Genomic DNA, 14574 nt, shown 5'->3' on the forward strand with positions numbered 1-14574 from the left:
CATAAACCACTCCTTTCCCTCCTCCCCCGTGTCCAAATGTTTTTTTATCTAGGGAGTGTAGGGCTTATCCGATTTACCGGAAGATAAGGATAACGTAAGAACTGAGCCTATTGGTGCTCTTTTTGATTACTGCTGTCATACTGGGAAAGAGAAACAGGAAGAATCCGGATAATAGTGGCGTTAAGTATGGAGCTTTCCTGTGGGAGAGCGGGGACCAGCTGCTACAGAGAAAGGCCTGTGAATTATTCCCTGATAATTACTAGCCGACATTTAGTAAGAATTTATCGCTGAATTACCAAAGGATTTGTTACCTTCTCTGAAGTTTAGGGAAGGTAGTGTTCTATCAGATTTGGGAAAGGGAAGATTTCTCTGCCTTAATTCTGACTTTTCCTAATTAAAATTAATAGTTGAAAGTTAAAATCGCGTTTTATTTCAGGCTGTAGAAAATGGTGAAAGAAACTACTTACTATGATGTTTTGGGGGTCAAACCCAATGCCACCCAGGAAGAATTGAAAAAGGCTTACAGGAAATTGGCTTTGAAGTACCACCCTGACAAGAATCCAAATGAAGGAGAGAAGGCAAGTGATGTACTCCTACTTTTTTTTTTCTTACGTGTTCAGTCTTAAATGTAGCTGTGTAATTCTTTGCCAGGTATATACTATTTCCATTGCAGTCTGACAATGAGTATGTGTAATACAGTGATTGTTTTTGCAACACTTTTTTTCTGAAGGGAAATTTTCTTTCTCAAACAGTTTAAACAGATTTCTCAAGCTTATGAAGTGCTCTCTGATGCGAAGAAAAGGGAATTATATGACAAAGGAGGAGAACAGGCAATTAAAGAAGGTGGAGCAGGTGGTGGTTTTGGCTCCCCCATGGACATCTTTGATATGTTTTTTGGAGGAGGAGGAAGGATGCAGAGAGAGAGGAGAGGTAAGAATAACCTAGTCCACATGCAGCAAATTAAAGTAGCCCTTTGTGAAAGTAAATTGTTGAGAAATCACCTGTTTGAAATGCTTGTTTACATGTTGGTATAAAGTTGCAAACTGACAAAGTGCCACTTTGATGTAATTTTTTAAAGTGAGATGTAACCAAAAATAGCTAAGTCAATCAAGTTGTAACAAGTGCTTGTAAAGTTCTCCAATATGTATGACATTTGGAAGGTTAGCAACCCTTAGGTAAAGGAATAGAGTATAGGAACATAGTATTCAAAACCCTTTTTAGAGATATTTGACCCCTCCCCCACCCTCCAGCCCAGTTGGAGGTGGTGGCCTTGTTCAAAGTGAGTTAAAATTCAGAAATTTAAAATTTCCTCAGGGTCATATGTAGCAAGGCATCAGAGTCAGGATTAGCTTTTATTATCTCCCAGTAGCTTACAGTCTGTTTAATCTCGCTTCAATTTAAAATATTTTAAAATATGTACCCCTAACATTTAACAAAAATGTAGTTAAGGAACTTAAAACAATTTGTAATCAAAGTTAATTACTTAGGATGATTTGTCCCACAGAAAAACAGCTGGGTTTTTTTTGTTTTGTTTTGATTTTTTAATTTTTTTAAGGAATGGACTAGCAAAGTCTGACTCCCATTAAAAGGTTTTTTGGTCATGAAACTGGAGGATAAGTCACACTTCAGGAATTGTTTGCTCTCCCTTCTCTGTAGTCTCAAATCTATAAAGGTAAAGAAGGGCAGTTTTTAGCATGCCAGAATCAACTACATGGACCTGTATTTGACACAGAACCAAAGGTGGAGCTAGGAGTTAAAGGATGCAGTTAATGGTGCTTCATTGGAAACTAATAATACTCTTTAGGCATGCTCTGCAGATAAGAGTGAGGGAGGTTTTTCACTGAGGCTTAAGGCAGTACTCATTCCTGGTGGATAAAAGTCATTGTGGAAGAATCATTAGCTAGGAACTTATTAACTATTGGCAAGTGACTTCTTTGTAGCCTTTGTATCCTTATGCAATCTCTATTTTCCGTTTCACATTTTGAGGTGAGATATGGCACTGCTTTATAGCCACTGGCCACATTTAAATAAATTTCTGTATAGTAGCCATTCTTAGGTGCTAAATAGCTACATGTGATTAGTGGCTACTGTATTAGATATCATGGATATAAAACGTTTCTATTGTTGTAGGTGTATTGAATAGGACTGTATGAGAAATACAGTCTTTACTGTTGCCCCAAAAGTAAATATGCCACGCTTCAGAAAGAAGTGGAAATTAATAGCCTTCTGTAGAGACTGAATAAATATGTCTGCTTTCCTGGCGAATTTTGTTTAGTTGGAACTCTGTGCTGAAGGATTTTTGGATGAAGAAATGGTTGGCCATGTTCAATACAATACTAAATGAAAGGTTTAGAGTATATTAGGACAGAAATGCAGTTTGGATTAATTTATTGTGAAACCTATTTAAATAACATCGATTTCCCAAGTGATTTTGCAGTTGAGGTTTTTGATTAGCATGGTTTATAAGATGGCCACATATATGTCCTCGGGCAGATTATTCAGTGTCACCCAGTTTTCCTCAACTGAAATTACATCATAGTTCGTGGATCACGTGTGATAATGTGGCCAACTTCTATGTATGTGATAGGTGCTCAACAGATGTGTCCTGTGAGACTAGTCTTTCATTATTCTTTACTATTTTTAAAGTGCAATGAACACAAACATAAGAAATGTCTTTGATTTTTAACGAGCTGTCATTCATTCTAGGTAAAAATGTTGTGCATCAGCTCTCTGTAACCTTAGAAGATTTATATAATGGTGCAACAAGAAAACTAGCTCTGCAAAAGAATGTGATTTGCGACAAATGTGAAGGTATGGTCTTTTCACACCTTTACTATAAGTGAAAATGAGACCAAAGCTCTTCTAGATAAATAAAACTGACAGTACTCTGCCTAAATCTTGGAGAGTACGAGTATGAAGAAAACCTCCTGAATCCACCACCTTTTTCCACGTGTGTGTTTTATTCCATTTTTTTTTTTTTTTTAACGTTTGTTTATTATGGATGGGAGGGGTGCAAGGAGAAAGGGAGACAGGATCCGAAGCAGGCTCTGCTGTGACAGCACAGAGCCTGATGTGGGGCTTGAACTCATGAAACATGAGATCATGACCTGAGCTGAAGTTGGACCTTAACCAACTAAGCCACTCAGGGGCCCCTTGTATGTTTTAAATACAGTTGGGATCAATCTAATTTGTGGTGTCTTTTTTTTCCTCAACATTATTCAGAGTTGAACACTTCTGTTCTCTTTAAAACTCTTATGTCATTCTAATGGCTTCCCTGATTTGTAATAATGGTTTAAACAGTGTCTTCTTTTTTGGACACTTAACTGTTTAGACCAGTTTCTGGGTGAGAACATGTAATCTTAAGTTACTTGTTTGAAATAAAGGTATTTTCTAAAGAGAATACATGCTTTAAAATGTTCTCGTCTCACAGATAAAGTATTCCTAAAAATTGTGCTTTGGGAGCACATGTTTAAAACAAAAATCTGGGGGCGCCTGGGTGGCTCAGTGGGTTAAGCGTCCGACTTCGGCTCAGGTCATGATCTCACGGTCTGTGAGTTCGAGCCCCACATTGGACTCTGTGCTGACAGCTCAGAGCCTGGAGCCTGCTTCAGATTCTGTGTCTCCCTCTCTCTCTGACCCTCCCCCATTCATGTTCTGTCTCTATCTCAAAAATAAATAAACATTAAAAAAAATTTAAAAATCTGAAATGGTTCTTTGGAAAGACAATAAAAATGTTATCTATTAACTGAAGCTGGTGGTGGCTATATTTTGTGAAATATAAAAAGGCTGAATCGTAGATTTTTAGGACAGCATTCCATCAAACCTTGGAAACTGAATGTAGTGTTTAAGAACTTTGATTAATATTAAAACATTCATCATATCCAATACTAAATTCCAACATTTCTTTTTAAACTGTTTAGGCCGAGGTGGTAAGAAAGGAGCGGTAGAATGTTGTCCCAATTGCCGAGGTACTGGAATGCAAATAAGAATTCATCAGATAGGACCTGGAATGGTTCAGCAAATTCAATCTGTGTGCATGGAGTGCCAGGGCCATGGGGAACGGATCAGTCCTAAAGATAGATGTAAAAGCTGCAATGGAAGGAAGATAGTTCGAGAAAAGAAGATTCTAGAAGTTCATATTGACAAAGGTGAGTTCTGAGTCACTTTCTTATTTTGATAGAACACTGATATCAGCAAATGATTGAATAATGTTCTAAACTTAATTTTCTTCTATTAAATCATTAGATCTTCCACTTGTAACTGAAATAACTATTTCTTTGGGAAATGCTAGATTAAAGGATATGCCTTTTTTTTTTCTTTTTTTGTAAAGATTTTAAGTATTCTCTACACTTACCAGTGGGGCTCAAACTTGACAACCCTAAGATTGAGTCATGGGTTCCACTGACTGAACCAGCCAGGCACTCCAGGATGTGCCTTCTTTTAAGGATGGGGGGGTTTAGGTGAAGAATTCAGGGGGTCTCCTATTTTCTTGAAATTGTTCTAAACTAATGAACATGTTTTAACTGGTAAACAAGAACTTATGAACATGTAGCAGTGTCTTTCAGACATGGCTAATTTAAAATGAAACTATTACATAATGTGCATACTAATACGGAATTGTCGATATGAACCTCATTGCATATTACTACGTAAATCTGCATTAACTTAAGCCTCTGTAATGTTCTTTTGTGTGATTTATGGTACTGCTCTCCTTTCACTTTTTTTCCCTCTCTGTTGGTCCATGTGTAGTCAGGTTTGGATTTTTTTGCTTTGATAGAACATCCCTTTTGCTACCAACAGTGTTTTTAGGAGAGCATTAGTTGTAAGTGAAGCCATATTTGCTGCTTTTATCCATGCTTTTTACAGTAGTGGAACATCGAGCAAAACCAAGTACAGTTGAATTGCTTCACTGCTGTAACAAGACAGCAACTTGGCCTCAAGAATAAAGACAAACTGTTCGTTTTCTCCTATGTAATACTGGTATTGTGGTTTAAGTTCTTAGTTTTTTAGAGATACATCCTCACGCATTTAGATTTTGCTTCAAAAAGGGATTGGGGGAAGGGTGTCTGAGTGGCTCAGTCAGTTAAGCATCCATTTTCCTTCAGGTCATGATCTCTTACGGTTCGAGTCGTGAGTTCAAGCCCCATTTCCCTGCATCTGGCTCTGCTGACAGCTCAGAGCCAGGAGCCTGCTTCAGATTCTGTGTCTCCCTCTCTCTCTGCCCCCTCCCCTGCTCATGTTCTGTCTCAAAAATAAGCACTGAAAAGAATTTTTTTTAAATGGAGGGGGGAACATGGGTGAAGGTACTATAATACATGAAGGATTAGTCATGAAATGATCTGCTGGATCTAGTTTGATGGATATTCATTACAGTTTTGGCTACATAATAGAGGTTTCATATCTTTCATAATATGTAAAACAGTGGCTCTTGTTTGGGTCCCCTCAGTGATTGGTTCAGGAGACAAGCTGGATATAAGTAATGTTTATTGTTAATTATTATGGTTATGTTTGCCAGTTAACTGATTTGGTGGCAGCATGGGCTTTTTTATTTAATCCTCGAAACAGTCCTGATGAGGTAGGTGTCTGGGAAAGTTGGTATTTTGGAATGTTATGCAACTTGCTTCCCCAGGGTAATCCAGCTAGCAGTAAATAGCAGCTCTGAGATTTGGAGCCTCACGTGGGTTTGCGTCTATGGTTGGTGTTCTCCCCTATGATCACTTTCTTCAGCAAGAAATTGGCCTGATTGAATCATGTGGGCATTCTTAGTCATTTCGGTAAATTTAGCATCCACAAAGACTTTGAGCATTTTTTTCCAGGCATACACAAACATGCACCAATTTCTTAATAAAGATTCTGACATTGGTTGGATGTTAAATAAGAGTGTAAAACTAATCTTTTGTTTTTAGGCATGAAAGATGGCCAGAAGATAACATTCCATGGTGAAGGAGACCAAGAACCTGGACTGGAACCAGGAGATATTATCATTGTTTTAGATCAGAAGGACCATGCTGTTTTTACTAGGTAAAAACTTACCAATTACTCAAACTGACAAATTGCATTTTTTTTAAATGTGCTTTTCATTACTCTAAAAACTTACTGGAAATACTGTAGAAAAGTGTAGTAGAGTTAGGTTATATGTGATACCTTTTCTAAAAGGCTGTTAGCCATTGTTTCAGTAGGCTACAAACAAAAAAAGATCAGATTTTGGTTTTTGGGTAAATTTAGGTAAATCGTTACCTAAAGGATATGCTTTTTTTAAAGAAGTGTTTTGTATGAATATAAATAGTCTTTGTGTAAGCAGTTAATTTGAAATGACCTAAACCTTTTGCCCCTTTTAGTCCAGAGTTTGTGATAAGTTGAGTTGCTTTTAATTGTAAATAAATGTATAGAAACTTCTCTGTAGAAAACTAAATTAGTATATAAATTGAGGTCTGTTGCTGTGAAATGATACTGTTTATGATCTTACAGTTAAGAACAAGGATTTGTTAACCCATGTGTTAAATATATAGCTATTGCTAATTTAAAGCTTTGGACGAGAGTAGGGATCCTGTAAATCTGTTGGGAATGACATCTGAAGGAACTGGTTTTGAGTTAGTGAAAAAGAACATTCCTATAAGTGTCTTAAATAATGGGAAATGCTATCAAAGTCAGGATTTTGATAGGGTCATTTGAGGTGAATCTACTAGTTTTGTTTTTGTTTGTTTAATGCTTGCTTTTGAGAGAGAGGGGGAAACAATCCTAAGCAGGGTCTGTGCTGTCCCCACAGAGCCCGATGTGGGGCTCGAACTCAGGAACTGTTGACCTGAGCTGAAATCAAGAGTCAGATGCTTAACCAACGGAGCCACCCAGGCACCCCTGAATCTACAAGTTTTATTTGGAGAGTACTCTGTGGATAAGTTATTTTACTAATATGAACTGGAAAAGAAAGTCTAAGCCCAAGGAGGAAGTGGGCTATACAAAATACAAAAGGTATTTCATAATATGCAAAGCACTATATTAGTAATTCATGTAGGTCAGTAAAAAATTCTTTTATCATTTGGAATTGGTCATCCCCATTATTTAATTTCACAGAACCTAAATCCAGGACCCAGTTGGGAGTCTGTTCTGCCTCACACTATGTCCTTTCCTTCTTAATATCAGCACTTTTTTTTTTTTTAGCTGCAGTTGTGGGAAAATTTTTTCCCCCTTGTTAAGAAACCAGATTTAAAATTAGGTAATGGGGATGGTAAGTAGTAGAGGCTACCTAGAATGAGTGGAAAGATTCTAAAGTCTTATCCAGGAAATGGTTGGCAGGGTTCATATATTTGCTGTTTCTAGATCACAGCTGTTTTGAGAATTGGGAGAGAGGACTTTTTTGTGAAAGATACCCTTGCTTGCTGTTAAGAAAACGGATTTGCCTGTTGTGGTACTTCTAATCACGTGATTTGAGAGAATTGAGTGTATGTCATATTTATGTTGATAACAGGCGAGGAGAGGATCTTTTCATGTGTATGGACATACAGCTGGTTGAAGCACTGTGCGGCTTTCAAAAGCCAATATCTACTCTAGACAACAGAACCATTGTCATTACCTCTCATCCAGGTATGATAACTTAGATGAGCTTGTCTGTTACAGTATTTTCGCGGTCTGCTGCTAGCTAGTATATAGGCACTGAGAAAACTAGTATAATTACTTGTTCAATTAAGTCTCTCCCGTGAGCTGAGCTGAAATTGTATGGTAATTGGGTTTCTTAAGGAAGCCCCTAAAAACTGAAAGGTAACTGGATTGCTTCACATATATTTATTCCTGTCAGTGAGCTAGGACATTCCTCTTTATTTTCCCCACCTCATAAAAATGTGACTGTATTTAATAAAACTTGGCTTCTATGTTTTTAGGTCAGATTGTCAAGCATGGAGATATCAAGTGTGTGCTGAATGAAGGCATGCCAATTTATCGTAGACCATACGAAAAGGGTCGCCTAATCATCGAATTTAAGGTAAGCTATAAAGTAGCCTGGGAATACTTGACAATGATTAGCTTATTAAAATATAACAATTACATTTCTGGATGGTAAAGCACATTATAGTCTCTTGTTCGGGAAGAAATGAGCTAACACAAGGCTATAATTAGGATCTTATATTTAGTTCAGCAGAAGTACTTAGCTATTGTGAGTTTTTGGCAAAATACTACAGTACTTGGTTAATAGGATGGTTCATAAAGCAACCCCCAACCATTTTTTTTTCAATCTTAAATTGGCCCTTGACCAACAAATACAGCTTTTATTAAAAACATTTTTGGGGTTGCCTGGGTGGCTTGGTCGGTTAAGTGTCCGACTTCAGCTCAGGTCATGATGTCGCGGTTCATTGGTTGAGCCCCATATTGGGCTCTGCTGACAGCTCAGCCTGAAGCCTGCTTCGGATTCTGTCTCCCTGTCTCTCTGCCCCTCCCCTACTCATGCTCTGTCTCAAAAGTATACTTTTTAAGAAATTTAAAAAACATTTTTGGGAAAAGAAGGACTGCTTTTGTGAAGATGAATAGCTTTGTTTAAATTCTGTTACAAGGAATTAGTATGTTTTAGTGTGGGTTCTTACATTGGCTGAATAGAACCATAATCATCACAGTGCAGTTTTACTCCGATGAGGGTTTGTTTGTTTTTTTTTTTTTAATGCCTTAAATTCTAGTTAAGGCTATACTAGCTAGATGTTTTTGTGCCTTTTAGAACATGTGTTCTAACTTGGGATTGGCAGATTCACCAAAAGATAATGTTCTCAAGTGTTTTTCTGGGGAAAATGGGTCAATGGTAATATGTCTAAGGAGCTACTTGGTTAAGTAAATCAAATGGAACTTACAGTGGAGATTTCTTTTTATAGGTAAACTTCCCTGAGAATGGCTTTCTCTCTCCTGATAAACTGTCTTTGCTGGAAAAGCTCCTACCTGAGAGGAAGGAAGTAGAAGAGACTGATGAAATGGACCAGGTAGAACTGGTGGACTTTGATCCAAATCAGGAAAGAAGGCGCCATTACAATGGAGAAGCGTATGAGGATGATGAACATCACCCTAGGGGAGGTGTTCAGTGTCAGACCTCTTAATGGGGCCAGTGAAGAACACTGCTGGCATTTTATATGCAGTAGTGAACGAATGAAGGACTATAATCATAGCTCACTACTTGCTATTATTGTTTTTGTTTTAATATTCAACTATAGTAGTGTTTTAAAAGTTAAATGAAGAATAAAAAATATAAAAGCTCTGACTTTGCCCTGTATGTATGATGAATTCAGTGTGCAAGATAAGTTTAATACTTGTAAAAACTACTTTTAAAAAATCTCCCCTAGCATTTGTTAGAGGCCCGACCTTGTAATTGATTTCAGCTCTATGTACATGAACTAGTTCTAGACTGAAAATGCTAGGTAAATGTATTGACTTCAGTGTATGACCCTTAATTGTTAAGCTATGAAGTTAAAACTTGTTTAATTGGCAATCAGAAAAAGAATTTGTAGACAAGTGTTGGTCTGTAGTTCTATTAAGTGGGATTCATTGTGATGCTTCTGCATTTATTCTGTTGCCTCAACTGTTACTTAAAGATGGCATGCTGTGTAATTTGGCCTGTGGTATCAGTGGTGGAAAGGATACCTTTCTAAAGAAGGGGTTTATCATAATCTGCTGTTTGAGGACTTGCACTTGTAGAATTGCATTCCCTTCTGCTGTGCCATCTTTTTTTTTTAATATATATATATTTTATATATATATATATACACACACACACCAGTCCTGGTTACACTTTTTTTCCTTCTCTTTGGACCATGATAAGCTTCAGAGTAGTGACTTCGGGAGCAGGGTAACTTAGAGTGAAGAGATATTTACACAGAAAAGTAAATTTGCATGTATGAGCTAGGAAGGTGTTTTAGGTATGTTACAGGCTTACTTTAAACAATTTAACTTACGCTCCGAAGTAACTGTAATTTAATGTTGGTAGTATAGCAAATTATGATGAATAGCTTTAATTGTATGTTTAAAAGTCATGTTCACAAGCTTAAATCTGGATATCAGAATTAAGCAATTCTTGAAATGTATGAATGTCTCCTTAATATACTGATTACAAAGCATTTCCAGTGTGTCACTACAGGCTTTTTTTTCCCCTAGATTAAAAGCATTGGCTTTTCACTAATTAAGATAGGTAATTTGTCATTTAACTAGTTAAATGGGTAATTGAAAATGGTACTTAACTATAGTTGAATGTTAAACAAGGGTGGGGAGTGAAAGTGGGTGAGGGGTAAGTAATGAGCCAAAAGGGTTTTTAAAAACTTTGCAAACACTAGTGTGAAAATGTGAAAGTTTTTACCCATTTATCCTGATTGTGCTGCATCTCCTGTAATCAGTAAGGTTAAACATTTCTCCAGAAGTGGCCCACATCGAAGTTTCCCTCATAGAGCACATTTGAGTTAAAAAGGAGAAACTAAAACATAGTTTTCACACTTCCAGTGTTTGTCAGAGTGAAATAATTAATAACCTGTTATTTTTAGATTGTCATTTTTAGTACCATACAGCTACCCTTCTGTTTGGGTATGATGCCAGGTACGCAGGAAAACACAACAAAGTATGACCAGAAATCTTAAATTTCTCCAAAGAACCCTGAGTTGTAATACATATAACATCTTAAAAAATTGAAATCCTCATGTTTAACATCATTGAGGGCAACTATAAATTACAACCACAGTGAAATACTACTTCACACTTACTAATCCAAAATGAAAATAGGTGAAAACGTGGAGAAATTGGGACCCAGTACCTCACTGGTAGGAATGTAAAATGGTGCATCTCTTATAGAAAAGTTGAGCAGTTTCTCAAAAAGCCTACAGTTAGTAATTGACTCCTTGGCTAAGTGAGATACTTGTTGCCAGTGTTGTTTGTAAAATTCACAGTAGCCAAAGGGGGAGCAAACCCATACCCAACTAATGGACAAAAGGTGATGGTACGTGTGTGAGAGGACAAATTATTGTATGTGTATGTGTACTTAAATGACCTATCAAGGCAAATTCATAGACCAGTTACCAAGGGCTAGGGGGAAGAGGAATGAATGGTTAATGCTTAATTGGTTGTGATAAAGTTTTAGATGAAACAGTGATGGTTCTACAAGGTTGTGAATGTTACTAATGTAATGCTACTGAATTATACAGTATAAAAATAAAAGAAAAATAGAAATCTGAAAAGGAAATAGTTAACCAGGAAAGGCAGAAACAGTTTGTAGTCTAAAAGCTGCCCCTGAGAACTTGGACCAAGGTCATCTCTTACAACTCTGACCAAGTCTGCTACAGGAATGCATGTGCATCCACACAAGTGGAGTTCCTGGCCCTAGCACTAATGCTTGCTCTGATGCCTTCCCCATCCACTCATACTTGTAGGGAATAAGAATGTCCCATGAGGGTGCTAATGGAACATGGTGGCAGATCTTCCTGTATGTGAAATTAGCATCAGGTCTTTTTCTGCATATGGTACTGCTTCTCAACCTTGGCTACACTTAGTTACCTGGGAAACTTAAAAACATGTGAGCCCCACCCCCACCCCACGCCAGGATTTTAACATCATGGAGCTGGGTGTAGTAGCTTAAGCACCAAGATGTTTATCAACAGCTAAAGTTCAACACTACCAACATAGGGACATAGTCCTATTAACCATCTAGGGTAATGCATTGGTAAGAGAAAATCCAATAATGGCAGCCTTTGACACTGCAGTTAGAAGTTTGAGGCTCAGACCAGGGAGCTTCCCAGCTTAGATGTACACTTCATCACAATATCTTTTTTGAAATAATATAGGAAAAATGTGTAGGTTGTAAAAATACAGTGAATGAAACCTAACAAGCTACAGCAAAATAAAGATGCTCTTTCAAGGGCTTCTTAAGTCCTGAACAGTTATCACTTAACTGGATTGTATCTACAACCTTGTGAGGCAGAACAAGAATCAAAACATCCGTTTTAGGAGTGGAGAAACTGCCCTCTAGTGTTCTGGATCTCAAAACAGCAAGGTTGATGAGCCCCAGTGCCACGACTGCAGATTCCATAGGTCAGGGACAGGACCTGAAAATTTACCTTTGATTTATTTACTGGATGACAGAACCACTGCTCTGGCCCAAGTAAGTTAACGGTAAAAACTGCAGTCCCAGTTGTCAGTCAGTGCTCTTACTCATCTCACTTCCTGTGGCTGGGTTAGGTAAATAAATAAATTGTAATGGATTGTGGAGACACAATTCACGCATTCTTTGCCTGTTCCCAGACCTAAAGAGAAGCAGCTAACAGCCAGATTCAAAGAATAAAGAAATTGAGCTTTGGAATTGCACCTGGCTTTCAGTGTGTGCTCCATGAACAAGGTATGGGAACCTCTGGAAGTCCCTTTCTTCATGTGTATTATGGAAACCATAATAGGCTGTACTTCATAAGAGTAATTCAGAGAATTAAACAAGGCTGCTTACATAGGAAGGAAGGGCTCTTAGTACAAGTTGAAAAGCAACTGAAGAAGATAATTGTACCTGAGATTTAAAGAAAGGTTGCCTTGAAATCCCATCCTCAGATTTCAATGTATCCAGAGTCACAAATTTATTTTTTTATTTTGAGAGAAGCCAATAGGGAAAGGGCAGAGAGAGCCAAACAGGCTCTGTGCTGATAGCCCAGTTGCTGACGGGCTCAAACCCACGAAACTCATGACCTGAGTGGAAATCAAGGGTTGGACACTTAACTGAGCCACCCAGGTGCCCCCAGAAATACAAATTTAACAACTGAATGGGGAATAGGGCAAATATCCTTACCCTACTGAAGGAAACTTTACTGCCGTGTATTTTAAGTTGTAAGTGCTGGAGACAAATACCAGTTGTATCTGTAGGCTGCAGCAGAGTACCTACTTTCCTAGCTACCTGATGGAACATGTTTTCGGAAGAATGCGGGTGTCCACCTCTGCCCCCACCCTGCCACACAGTTTGGATATGTTCCAGGACCCCCAGTGGAGGTCTGAAACCTAGAAGAGTCCTGAGCGCTATGCACTGTTTCTCCCTATACATACATACGTACCTATAATGCTTATAAATTTAGCACAGTAAGATTAATAGCAAAAACAAAATAGAACAATTATAAGAACATACTGTAATAAAAGGTGAATGTGGTCTCAAAATAGTACTGTACTCACCGTTGTGATGATGTGAGATGAAATGCCCACATGAGATGAAGAGAGGTGAATGATTAAAGCATTATGACATGCTGTTAGCCTCCATTTGATTTTCTGATGCTAAGTCAGGAGGAGGATCATCTGCTTTCGGGCCGCAGTTGCCTGCATGTAACTGAAACCAGATGAGGGACTGCCGTATGCCATTGGTTACTGCCATCAAACTCCCATTTGCTTATCCTCTCCCGTTGATACTGGTTAAGAGGCCAACAAACATGATCTCTGCCATCTCTTTGTAAAGTGAAAAAGCAGTCCAGTGGTACCATCAGACAGACACCTCCAGCCTCTGACAGTTGGCTCCAGCCAGTGCACAGCACCCACAGCTCATCAGAGACTCCCTAGCCCAAGGATGCAGGCCAGCCAGGTTCCAGCACTGCTCTGCTTTACCCAGACCTGGAACAAGGGCACAGAGACCCCACTGTGTGCCTAGAGGGTCTAAGGCCCTCAAGCAGCTCACAGAGAGCTGGACAGTGGTACGGGCTGGCATGGGAGTCCAGAAGCCAGGGTGGCCCTTCTCTCACCTCAGCCTCAGTCCCTGGGGCCCCTCCCATAAGAAAAGCTATGTGCAGAGTAAGTGCAAATACCTTTTAGGTTTGTACAAAAGGAAGTTACAGACAGTTGCACAAGGGTTTCCTGGGAAAGGTGGAAGACTTAATTTTTTTTTTACTTTTGTTATGTTAATTCATTTAAGAAAAAAGTTACATTTAATGACTCTCAATCCAGGCTTCTCTTCACCTGGTCTCCCAAGACACTGCATGCATTGCAAGAATCCCACACTGCAGTGCCTGGAAGTCTCCTTCAGCTAACTTTGACCACCAAACCCCTTTACCCACAGCTCCTGCTGGTCCTTTTATGGTCAACTTCAGGAAGCCTTTCCTAACTCAGTGGGGCTTATTATCAGGTGCCCTTCTCCTATCCCATCATTTCAATTACACCTTTTAGCTGGCATTTCTTCCCTGTTCTGACAGGAACTGGTCTTACTAAGCCATCTTCAGCACTAGGTACAAGAACAGATGTCTGATAAAATTCCAAGAAGGAATAAGTGAACATGTGCTGACCAACTAGATTCTTGTTCTTCGTGAGCACAAAGTTACTGTTAAAAAAACAAAATTCAACTGAGTAAATTTTGAGATCCAATTGACTTACTTCAGCAGTTAATGAATCCAGCAGCATCCCATCTAACAGGAGTTCTGAAGAACTGCACAGAACAAAAGGCTTTTATACACAGAAGGGGGTGGGGAAAGGAGATCTCTAACAAGAGTGGATTGTTTCAGGCAAGGTTACCTTCCTATGGGGGCCAGAGGGGGTCTATCAGGTAGATTACCTCATAAATACTGAATTCCAGATTCACTGGTTAATGATTACAGTCCTGGGACAGGCAGAAACTGC

At 38.6% G+C, this 14574-nt stretch overlaps 1 protein-coding gene across 1 annotated transcript; it reads left to right on the plus strand.

Annotated features, from left to right (window-relative positions):
• The first annotated feature begins 446 nt into the window (after window positions 1–446).
• DNAJA1 (DnaJ heat shock protein family (Hsp40) member A1) lies at window positions 447–10082 on the plus strand. The gene is made up of 8 exons (XM_019424172.2): window positions 447–578; window positions 753–930; window positions 2707–2811; window positions 3921–4148; window positions 5907–6021; window positions 7466–7581; window positions 7875–7975; window positions 8850–10082. The coding sequence occupies exons 1-8, from the start codon at window positions 447–449 to the stop codon at window positions 9066–9068; spliced, it is 1194 nt and encodes a 397-aa protein (XP_019279717.1). The 3' UTR covers window positions 9069–10082.
• Window positions 10083–14574: the final 4492 nt, after the last annotated feature.

Source organism: Panthera pardus, unplaced genomic scaffold (assembly GCF_024362965.1).
Source record: "Panthera pardus isolate Hobbes unplaced genomic scaffold, ASM2436296v1 HiC_scaffold_20, whole genome shotgun sequence".
NCBI lineage: Eukaryota > Metazoa > Chordata > Mammalia > Carnivora > Felidae > Panthera > Panthera pardus.

Coding starts and splice junctions, on each gene's coding strand:
- DNAJA1 (XM_019424172.2), top strand. CDS start 447: ATGGTGAAAGAAACTACTTACTATGATGTTTTGGGGGTCAAACCCAAT. Junction 4,149..5,906: donor AGAAGTTCATATTGACAAAG/GTGAGTTCTGAG, acceptor TTTTGTTTTTAG/GCATGAAAGATGGCCAGAAG. Junction 6,022..7,465: donor GACCATGCTGTTTTTACTAG/GTAAAAACTTAC, acceptor TGTTGATAACAG/GCGAGGAGAGGATCTTTTCA.